The sequence below is a fragment of the Rhinoderma darwinii genome, chromosome 1 (assembly GCF_050947455.1).
Source record: "Rhinoderma darwinii isolate aRhiDar2 chromosome 1, aRhiDar2.hap1, whole genome shotgun sequence".
NCBI classification, from domain to species: domain Eukaryota; kingdom Metazoa; phylum Chordata; class Amphibia; order Anura; family Rhinodermatidae; genus Rhinoderma; species Rhinoderma darwinii.
This window is the reverse complement of record NC_134687.1, coordinates 256174278-256186606: the sequence shown is the minus strand read 5'-3', so window position 1 is coordinate 256186606 and position 12329 is coordinate 256174278. Positions and strand designations below refer to the sequence as shown.

At 44.0% G+C, this 12329-nt stretch overlaps 1 protein-coding gene across 8 annotated transcripts in view; it reads right to left on the bottom strand.

The window, feature by feature from the left end:
• Window positions 1–12329, bottom strand: part of UNC13A (unc-13 homolog A) — a 667493-nt gene that overhangs the window by 201564 nt on the left and 453600 nt on the right. For all 8 annotated transcript variants that reach the window (XM_075863594.1, XM_075863599.1, XM_075863597.1 and 5 more), the window contains one exon: window positions 728–843. In XM_075863594.1, coding sequence (XP_075719709.1) covers window positions 728–843 — 116 coding nt within the window. The remainder of the gene's footprint in view (window positions 1–727; window positions 844–12329) is intronic.

Here is a 12329-nt window from a genome sequence, read left to right as displayed (position 1 = left end):
GAGCACATGAAAATATGTTAAAACCAATTGTGAAAGAAAAATAGTCTGATTAAAAAAGACCGAAGAACAAGAGTTTAATTAATTTATTTTGAGATATGTTGTTCAGGTTTTTATGTATTTGAGCAATAAATCACTGTGTGTCAAATGCACAGCAATGTATTACCATATATTGAAAGAAACAATTCGGGAGGTGCAATTTGTGGTAATGCAGAAATATATTTTCTTTATAATTTTCAATCAAAAAATTTATTTATTAACGCAGCAAATTGCTTGGTGTGAGTTTGGTCTTACCCCTTGGGACGGTCTCATATGCCCATATAGAATCGAAAGATGTCCCCGTAATAACGGTTGTATCACTATTATTTGTTAGGTGAAAGCTATAATCATATTTTATAGACAATCTTTATTTGTTGAGAGTACTATATAGTTCAAGAATCTTAAGCAGGAACCCCTATGGGGAGGATGAGAGAGTCGGAAAAGAGAGCCCGTTTGACCCCGTTTATAAGGTAAATCGCAGGTTGTGCTTCGGATTTGTAATAACTGTTCTAATTTTTTGGAAGTCATATGCTATATGAAGTTTTTGTATCCCCACAAAAACTTCATATAGCATTATACACCGCGGGCCGTCGCGGGGATCCGAGCGATACAACTGGAGACGCAGAACCGGTGAGCTGGAGGTTTCCTCCCTTTCTTTAGAAGGATAATCAGTTAGAGCCTATTTACAAACCTCGTGTAGACAAGTGTATTGTACATGATATGGAGCCACCTTCTCCTCGCCTTTAATCTCCACGCTGATGTGCAGCCTGATCGCGCCAGATACAGCAGATTTATCTGTGCGCTTATCTGAAGAAAAGAAACAAAATAAGATGAATTTGTGAGTGGATACAAATTGCCATAGTCGGAGATTTAATAGAAGTCTTCCTAGAAGAGTGGAGGCTGTTAGTTTTGAATTACATGTTAAAAAGTTTGGTTTCTTGTGATAGATACACTATATGGACAAATGTATTAGGATACACCTCTTAATCATCAAATTCAGGTGTTTCATTCAGTTCCATTATCGCAGGAGTAAAAAAAAATCAAGCACCTAGCCACGCAGTCTGCCTTTACAAACATTTGTGAAAGAATTTGTCGTTCTAAAGAGCTCACTGAATTAGAGTGTGGTACTGTAATAGGATGCCACTATTACATTAAGTTAGTTTGTGACATTTCTTCCCTCCCACATATTCCCTGGTCAACTGTGAGTAGTGTTATTGTAAAGCGGGAGAGTTTAGGAACCGCGTAAAGTAATAGAGCAAGGTTGCCAAGTGCTGAGGCTCATAGTGCAAAAAAAGTTGCCAACGAACTGCTGACTCAATAACTGCAGAGATCCAAACCTCCTCTGACATTAACATCCACACAAAACCTATGTGCTGGGAGCTTCATGGCATGGGTTTCCATGGTCAAACAGCTGCATTCAAGCCTACGATCACCAAGCACGATGCGAATCGTCGGATGGAATATTGTAAAGCACGCCGCCACAGGAATCTATAGCAGTGGAGACGTGTTTTGTGAAGTGACAAGTTCTGCTTCTCTATCTGGCAGTCTGATGGACAAGCCTTGGTTTGGCGAATGCCAGGAGAAGCATACCTGCCTGACTGCATTGTGCCAACTGTGTTTTTTAGGGGTTGGCCTATGCCCCTTAGTTTCAGTGAAGGGATATTTTAATGCTTCATCATACCAAGTAGAGATGAGCGAACTTATCAAAAGTTCGGTTCGGCTAGTTCGCCGAATTTCACAAAAAAGTTCGGTTCGGACCGAACTAGTTCTGACCGAACCTGTCACGTCCGTGCGCCGAGCATGCTACTGTCCGGGGTGCTGATAGAGTTAATGGGCTGCACTAACTCTTTCAGCAACCTTCACAGTACATGCTCGGCGCGCGGAAAATACAATTTAAATGTAATAAAAAAATAAAAATTATACGTTCGTACTTACTTTCCTCCTGTCCGGCCTCCAGCGATGACGTTTCATCCCTTTCGCCGCTGCAGCCAATCACAGGCTGTAGTGGCGGTCACGCACGTCAGGATGACGCTTCATCCCACGTGACCGGCTCTGCAGCCAATCACAGGCTGAAGCGGCGACATGGATGGCCGGACAGGAGGAAAGTAAGTATGAACGTATTATTATTTTTTTTTGGCATGTATGTATGTTGGTATGTATGTTGGCATGTATGTATGTTGTCATGTATGTATGTATGTATGTATATCTGTGCATGTATGTTGGCATGCATGTATATATGTGCATGTTTGTATGTATATTTGCATGTATATATTTGCATGTATGTATGTATGTTTGCATGTGTGTATGTTTGCATGTATGTATTTTTGCATGTATGTTGTCATGTATGTATGTATGTATATATGTGCATGTGTGTATGTATATTTGTATGTATGTATGTTTGCATGAATGTATGTATGTTTGCATGTATGTGTGTTTGCATGAATGTATGTTTGCATGTATTTATGTATGCATGTTTGTATGTATATTTGCATGTGTGTATATATATATATGTATGTATGTTGTCATGTATGTATGTATGTATGTATGTATGTTGTCATGTATGCATATATGTGCATGTATGTTGGCATGTATGTATATATGTGCATGTGTGTATGTATGTATATTTGCATGTATATATTTGCATGTATGTATGTTGTCATGTATGTATGTATGTATATATGTGCATGTATGTTTGCATGTATGTTGACATGTATGTATACATGTGCATGTTTGTATGTATATTTGCATGTATATATGTTTGCATGTGTGTATGTATGTTTGCATGTATGTATGTATGTTGTCATGTATGTTTGTATGTATGTTGTCATGTATGTATGTATGTATATATGTGCATGTATGTATGTTTGCATGTTTTTATTTTTGCATGTATGTTTGCATGTATGTTTATATATATGTGCATGTATGTAATTATGTTTGCATGTATTTATGTTTGCATGTATATTTGTGCATGCTTGTATATATGTATGTATCTTTGCATGTTTGTTTGTATGTATGTTTTCATGTGTGTGTATGCATGTATGTATGATAGTTTGCATGTATATATGTGTGTATGTTTGCACGTATGTATATTTGCATGTATATATGTGCATGCTTGTATGTATGTTTGTATATATGTATGTATGGCCATGTATGATACTGTCTGCTGGCGCCCTGTATCTAAGTCAACTTCACGGCAGGCTTCTATACATGGTATAACAGTCAGTATCACACATTAAACTGAATCTAAGCCTACGACATGTTTTATTTCATTTTTTTTTTTACAGGTTTGGTGTTTGGACTACGTCGGTTTCGAGGACTACTTCGATGACGGTTTTTTTCTCTACAATAAAATGGTTAATGAGGGTTGTGTTGGGGGTGCTTTATTTCAATAAAATATTTTATCTATATCTTTGTCTTTTTATTTTCAAATTTTATTACTACCACTTTAGTAATGGCCGCTGTCTGAGTGACAACATCCATTACTAAGGCGAGGCTTAGTGTTAGCCGGTGCAGAGGCTAACACTAACCACCATTATTACCCCGGTACCCACCACCACCAGGGGTGCCGGGAAGAGCCAGGTACGATCCAGTACCCGACCATCTGTTGTGATGGTCGGGCTCTGGGGCGGCCGCAGGCTGGTATTATGAGGCTGGGAAGGGCCAAAAACAGTGGACCTTCCCACCCTTGTAATGCTAGGCTGCTGCTGCTGTGTTGTATCTGGCTGGTTATAAAAGTGGGGGGGACCCCACGTCATTTTTTTAAATTATTTATTTATTTAAAATTTTTTTTTAAAAAAGACATGGGGTTCCACCCAATTTATCATAACCAGCCACATACAACACAGTGTTATTAGCCTGGGAATGGACAAAACCAGTGGCCCTTCCCACCAATGTAATGCCAGACTGCTGCGGCCTTGTATATGGCTGGTTATTAAAAATGTCGGGGACCCGTCTATTGCTAAATTTGTTAAATTTAAAAAAAAAAACGACGTGGGGGTCCCCCCCATTTTTATAACCAGCCCGATACAACACAGCAGCAGCAGCCTAGCATTACAAGGGTGGGAAGGTCCACTGATTTTGGCCCTTCCCAGCCTCATAATACCAGCCTACGGCCGCCCCAGTACCCGACCATCACAACAGATGGTCAGGTACTGGATCGTACCAAGCTCTTCCCGGCACCCCTGGTGGTGGTGGGTACCGGGGTAATAATGGGTGGTTAGTGCTAGCCTCTGCACCGGCTAACACTAAGTACCACCTTAATAATGGACGCTGTCAATCAGCCAACTGCCATTATCTAGGCACTAATAAAGTTTAAAAAAAAACACAAAGACAATTCTTTTTTATTGAAATAAGAAATCCCCAACAAAACCCTCGTTAACCATTTTATTAAAATTTGATAAAACGTAGATCTACGCAGTAGTCCAACGAATCGAAGACGTAGTCCAATCGGTACATCAAAATCTGCAACAACATAAAAAAACAGTTATCAATGTGAACAATACCAATACTTCTACTCACCTACACACATATATACACGCACACACAAACAACCATACACAGACACACATATATACACAAACACACCAAGATATACACACACACACATAAACAGACAAACACACACACATATACACAAACTCACACATATACAAACAAAAACACACATATCCAAACACACACACACACAGTTATACACACACATACATGAACACATATACACAAACACACCCATATATACACACAAACACACCCATATACACAAACACACACACATACAAAAACACACACAAACATCTACACACAAACATATACACAAATACACCCATATATACACAAACATACACAAACACACCCATATATACACACACACATATACACAAACACACATAAAAACAAAAAAAGACAAAGTCACATACCCAAACACACATATATACACAAACACACACATACACAAACACGGTTTCTTTTAAATGCTGCTAGGGAACCCGCTCGATCCATTATATAAGGCTGCGCTACAGTGCAGCATTTAAAAGAAACAGGATCCTGACCTGTCCATAGAGTTTAAGGCAGCACAGAGTATTTCAGGAGATGAGCGTGCAGATTCAGTGCTGCTGTGAACTCTGCTCTTACCATTACGTAGCTCTCAGTCTGTTACCTCTCCTCCACTCCTGTCCTCAAGAACACCTTCACATGATTGGCAAGTCACCACGTAATGGTAAGAGCAGAGTTCACAGCAGCACAGAGTATTTCAGGAGATGAGCGTGCGGATCTTGTGCGGGGTGGTGACTTGCCAATCATGTGAAGGTGTTATTGAGGACAGGAGTGGAGGAGAGGTAACAGACTGAGCTACGTAATGGTAAGAGCAGAGTTCACAGCAGCACTGAATCTGCACGATCCTCTCCTGAAATACTCTGTGCTGCTGTGAACTCTGTTCTTACCATTACGTAGCTCAGTCTGTTACATCTCCTCCACTCCTGTCCTCTATAACACGTTCACATGATTGGCAAGTCACCACCACGCACAAGATCCGCACGCTCATCTCCTGAAATACTCTGTGCTGCTGTGAACTCTGCTCTTACCATTACGTGGTGACTTGCCAATCATGTGAAGGTGTTCTTGAGGACAGGAGTGGAGGAGAGGTAACAGACTGAGAGCTACGTAATGGTAAGAGCAGAGTTCACAGCAGGACTGAATCTGCACGCTCATCTCCTGAAATACTCTGTGCTGCCTTAAACTCTGTGGACAGGTCAGGATCCTGTTTCTTTTAAATGCTGCACTGTAGCGTAGCCTTATATAGTGGATCGAGCGGGTTCCCTAGCAGCATTTAAAAGAAACAGGATCCTGACCTGTCCACAGAGTTTAAGGCAGCACAGAGTATTTCAGGAGATGAGCACGGGCAGCCGTTCGTTTTTCCGAGCCGTGCTCCCATTATGCACACGACCGTAAAAACACCCGTTATTGCGGGTCGTAATTACGACCCGCAATAACGGGCTCATAGACTTCTGTTACCCACGGGTACCTTTCCGTTTTCTAACGGGAAGGTGCCCGTGCCGTTAAAAAAATAGAACATGTTCTATTTTTCTATTTTACGGGCCGTGCTGCTATAATTATAATGACAGCACGGTTCGCAAAAGCGGCCGGCTGCCCGTGGCCGGCCGGCCGTGCTCGTAGTTACGAGTCGTAATTACGAGCACGGCCCGTAAAATAAAAAAATAGAACATGTTCTATCTTTTTAACGGCACGGGCACCTTCCCGTGAGAAAACGGGAAGGTACCCGTGGCTAACAGAAGTCTATGGGCCCGCTATTTCGGGTCGTAATTACGACCCGTGATAACGGGTGTTTTTATGGTCGTGTGCATGAGGCCCCGTAATGACGGGTGGCTACATGTGTGCACCCGTCATTACGGCAGCGTTGCTAGGCAACGTCAGTAAGGGTATGTGCACACACACTAATTACGTCCGTAATTGACGGACGTATTTCGGCCGCAAGTACCGGACCGAACACACTGCAGGGAGCCGGGCTCCTAGCATCATATTTATGTACGATGCTAGGAGTCCCTGCCTCTCCGTGGAACTACTGTCCCGTACTGAAAACATGATTACAGTACGGGACAGTTGTCCTGCAGAGAGGCAGGGACTCCTAGCATCGTACATAACTATGATGCTAGGAGCCCGGCTCCCTGCACTGTGTTCGGTCCGGTACTTGCGGCCGAAATACGTCCGTCAATTACGGACGTAATTAGTGTGTGTGCACATACCCTAAATAGTCACTGTCCAGGGTGCTGAAAGAGTTAACTGATCGGCAGTAACTGTTTCAGTACCCTGGACAGTGACTACCGATCATAGTACCTGTAAAAAAAAAGACGTTCATACTTACCGGGAACTCCCTGCTTCCTCCAGTCCGGTCTCCTGGCCGTTGCCTTGGTGACGCGTCCCTCTCGACATCCGGCCCGACATTCCTTGATGATGATGCAGCCCATGTGAGCGCTGCAGCCAATCACAGGCTGCCGCGGCCTCTGCAGCCAATCACAGGCTGCAGAGGCCTCTGCAGCCAATCACAGGCTGCCGCGTCAGAAAAGGTCGGACTGGAGGAAGAAGAGGGACTCGTCCGCAAGACAACGACCGGGTACGTATGAAATGCTTTTTATTTTATTTTTAATCAGCAGCCTCTTTTCTCTATCAGTGATTGATAGAGATAAGTGGCTGCCGATTTGTATAATGTTTTTGACCGGGTTCGGTCAAAACGGGTTCGGCCGAACCCGGTGAAGTTCGGATTCGCTGCGAACCGAACTTTTCCGGAAGTTCGGACCGAAACCGGGTTCGGTTGTCCCGGTTCGCTCATCTCTAATACCAAGACATTTTGGACAATTGTATGCTTCCAACTTTGCGGGAACATAAAGGCATTGTTGAATGAGTTTGGTGTGGAAGAACTTGACTGGCCCGCACCGAGCCCTGACCTCAACCCCATGGAACAAATTTAGGATGGTCTAGAACGAAGATTGCAAGCAAGGCCATCTTCTCCAACAGTGTCTGACCTCACAAATGCTGTTCTGGATGAATGGGCGAAAATTCCTGCAGACACTCCAAAATCTTGTAGAAAGCCTTCCCAGAAGAATAAAAGCTGTTTTAGCTGCAAAGGGGGGACCAGCTCCATAATAATGCTAATGGATTTAGAATGGGATGTTATAAAAGAGAGATATATATATAGAGAGAGATATATATAAAGATATATATATATATATATATATATATATATATATATATATATATATACATGCATATATATATATATATATATATATATATATATATATAGAGAGAGAGAGAGAGAGAGAGAGATAGAGAGAGAAATATACATACAGTTAGGTCCAGACAGTGACACAAGTTTGGGCATTTTAGCTGTTTATCAAAACATATTGAATATAGGGTTATATAATCAATATGGGCTTAAATTGCTCAGCTTTAATTTGGGGGCATTCACATCCTAATTTGAGGAAGGGTTTAGGTAATTGGACAATTATCTCAAAAGCTATTTAATGGGCTGCATGAGCTATTCCCTCATTAATCCATCATAATTTTTTTTAACGGATAGCAGACTGACCCATTCATTTCTATGGGGCCATGCACACTTCCTTTTTAATTGCGGGGTGCTTTTTGCAGTTTTTGGGTGCGCTTTTTGCAAGTTTTTGGGTGCGTAGTTAGGACTCCCACTGACTCTGGGAACATTTGGCGCATTTTATGCACCAAAGAATGGATCCAAAGCTTCTTTTTTACGCAACACGCTTTTTAAAAATGCTTGCTTTCCCATTGATGTAAATGGGAAGCTTAATCAAGCGTTTGACGCTTTTTTCGCGTCTTGTTTTGACGCATATTGTGTGCGCTTTTTGGCGCATAATTAGGACTCCACTTGACTATGGAAACATTTGCCACGTTTTACGTGCAAAGGAATTGACTCGACACTTCTTTATTTACACAACGCGTTTTTTACAAACGCGTGTGTAAACAATTATGTAAATGAAAAGCGTAATCAAGCATTTTTTTATGCGGTTTGTGCCACGTAAAATGTGCCAAAAAAACACGTCAAATACACGCCGTGTGAACCTGTCAACTGAAAAGTCATTCACCACAGGGGCTTCCCTCTTGACTTTCACAGTTCTTAGCCATTTGGTGTCCTATAGCTTCTACCAGCTGCATTGTTAAAAGCTCTCCCAAAATGGGGGCTGGAAAATGCTTAGGAATTTGAAGACACCTTTTCCTTGATTGTAGCCAAAAATAGGGAGGGGGGTAAATCTCCCTCCCACATTTACAGCAGATGTGTAAAGGATCTGCCAGACACAGCTTCTGTGTCGCCGCCCGTGGTTAATCAGTCTGCATCTGCTCCTAGGTCTGATAGAGTGATTCGATCTGCTACCACTCAGGCTGGTAGGCTGAGAAATGGGAGAACCTATCACAGCCTGGCCAGACGGTTCTAGATCCCGCCCTCGGTCTATGTATACCTTCATTTGCTTCTTGTCTTTGCCTGTGATTCTCTCTTGTTTCCTGGCTCTGCTGTTCAAGCTATTACTATTAACCTCAGCTTCATATTGACCCTGGCTTTACTGACTACGCTCCTGCTCTGCGTTTGGTACCTTGTACACTTCTGGTTTGACTCGGCTCCTTCATTACTCTTGCTGCTCACGGTGTTGCCGTGGGCAACTGCCCGTTTTCCCTTAGCTTCTGTGTTCCCTTGTCTGTTTGTCTGTCGTGCACATATTGAGCGTAGGGACCATCGCCCAGATGTACGCTATCGCCTAGGACGGGTCGTGCAAGTAGGCAAGGACTGAGTGGCGCGTAGATTAGGGTTCGCCTGTCTGTCTCCCTACCCCGTCATTACATAATCACTAGCCCATATACCTTTCTACCCTGGTTCCTACTACTATGGACCACCTTGAGACCCTGGCTCAACAAATGCAGGGTCTCTCCCTACAGGTCCAAGTCCTGGCTCAGAGGTGCGATCAGCGTGATGCTAACCAACTAGTGCCCTCCACCTCACCTCTTGAACCCCATCTCAAGTTGCCTGACCAGTTCTCAGGGGACCGGAAGACTTTTTTCTCCTTTCGGGAGAGTTGTAGACTCTATTTCCGTCTAAGACCCCACTCCTCAGGTTCTGAGAGCCAGCGAGTGGGTATAATTGTCTCCCGGCTCCAGGACAGCCCCCAAGAATGGGCCTTCTCCTTGGCTCCTGACGCCCCTGAACTTTCCTCTGTTGACCTTTTTTTTTCCGCTCTCGGGCTCATATATGACGAGACTGACAAGACTGCCTTTGCCGAGAGTCAGCTGGTGACCTTACGTCAGGGTAAGAGAACCGTTGAAGAGTACTGTTCTGACTTTAGGAAGTGGTGTGTAGCTTCTCGCTGGAATGACCCTGCCTTGAGTTGCCAGTTTAGAATGGGTCTGTCGAACGCCCTGAAAGACCTGTTAATTAGCTATCCCTCTTCTGAGTCTCTAGATCAGGTTATGGCTTTAGCGGTACATCTTGACCGACGTCTCAGGGAACGACGACTTGAGCGTTTTTGTGCCTTCTCCTCTGGCTCCCCCATGATGGCTCCCGAGGCTCCGTTGCTTTGTTCTTCCACGGAAAACTCGGATGAACCAATGCAACTCTGGGCCTCCGTGTCTCCCCAACAACGTAGAGAGCTCCGCAGGAAGAATGGTCTCTGCTTCTACTGTGGGGATGACAAGCATCAAGTCAACAACTGTCCTAGGCGTAAGAATAAGCAGCCGGAAAACATCCGCGCCTAAGTGACCATCGGGGAGGTCGCTTGGGCGCACAGGTATTTCCCGTATGGTCTCTTTTGAGGGTAGGTCTGCCACCGGCAGTGCCTTCGTGGATTCAGGGTCTTCTGCTAATATTATGTCTGTGGAATTTGCTATGTCTCTAGCTATGCCATTGATTGATTTGCCTAAACCTGTCCCGGTAGTGTGTATCGACTCCACTCCACTTGCTAATGGTTATTTTACGCAGCATACCCCTGTTTTTGAACTCATTGTTGGTTCCATTCATTTGGAGCAGTGTTCTGTACTGGTGATGAAGGGATTATCGTTCGATTTGATTTTAGGCCTTCCCTGGTTGCGTATGCATAATCCCACGTTTAACTGGAGTACTGGGGATCTTACTAAATGGGGTAATGAATGCATGACGTCCTGTTTTTCTGTTAATTTTATTTCTCTCCCTGAGGAGACGAACACTCTACCTGAGTTTATTCAGGACTTCGCTGATGTTTTTTCTAAAAAGGCCTCCGAAGTGTTACCTCCTCATAGAGAATACGATTGCACAATCGATTTGGTACCAGGAGCTAAGCTCCCTAAGGGTAGGATATTTAATCATGAGAGAATATATCCAGGAAAGCCTGGCCAAGGGTTACATTCGCCCCTCTACTTCTCCGGTAGGTGCTGGCTTCTTCTTCGTAGGGAAGAAGGATGGTGGTCTTAGGCTGTGCATCGATTACCGAAACTTGAATAAAGTCACTGTAAGGCACCAGTATCCCCTTCCTTTGATTCCTGATCTCTTCAATCAGGTTCAGGGGGCCCAATGGTTCTCTAAGTTTGATCTTCGGGGGGCTTATAACCTTATCTGAGTCAGAGAAGGGGATGAGTGAAAGGTCATTTCGAATACCTCGTCATGCCCTTTGGGTTGTGTAATGCTCCCGTGGTCTTCCAGAATTTCATAAATTAGATTTTAAGAGACTACCTGGGGGTATTCCTTGTAGTGTACCTTGATGACATACTTGTGTTTTCCAAGGACTGGTCCTCCCACATTGAGCATGTCAGGAAGGTGCTCCAGGCCCTTCGGGAAAACAAACTCTTTGCTAAATCCGAAAAATGTGTGTTTGGGGTGCGGAAGATACCATTTTTGGGTCAAATCCTCACTCCTAATGAATTCCGCATGGACCCTGCCAAGGTTCAGGCTGTGGCTGAATGGGTCCAACCTGCCTCCCTGAATGCGTTACAGTGCTTCCTGGGGTTTGCTAATTATTACAGGAGATTTATTGCTAACTTCTCGGTCATCGCTAAGCCTCTTACGGATCTTACTCGCAAACGTGCTGATCTCCTCCACTGTCCTCCGGAGGCGGTCCAGGCTTTTGAGATCCTTAAGAAGTGCTTTATCTCTTCCCCAGTGCTGATTCAGCCTAACCAAATGGAGCCATTCATCGTGGAGGTTGACGCCTCCGAGGTGGGAGTGGATGCTGTCTTGTCCCAGGGTACCAGGTCCCTCACCCATCTCTGTCCCTGTGCCTACTTCTCCAGGAAGTTCTCGCTCACTGAGAGTAACTATGACGTGGGCAACCGCGAACTCTTAGCCATTAAATGGGCATTTGAAGAGTGGCACCACTTCTTGGAGGGGGCTAGGCACCAGGTAACGGTCCTTACCGACCACAAGAATCTGGTTTTCCTAGAATTTGCCCGGAGGCTAAACCCGAGACAAGCTCGATGGGCGTTGTTTTTTACTAGATTCAACTTTGTGGTCACCTATAGGGCTGGGTCTAAAAATATTAAAGCTGATGCACTGTCGCGTAGCTTCATGGCTAGCCCTCCTTCGAAGGAAGATCCTGCTTGTGTTTTGTCCCCAGGTATAATAATATCCTCTGTTGATTCTGACTTAGTCTCCGAAATTTCAGCTGATCAAGGCTCAGCTCCCGGGAACCTTCCTGAAAACAAGCTGTTTGTTCCCCTGCAATTCTGGCTAAGGGTACTCAGGGAAAATCATGACTCTGCACTATCTGGCCATCCAGGCATCCTGGGTACCAAGCACC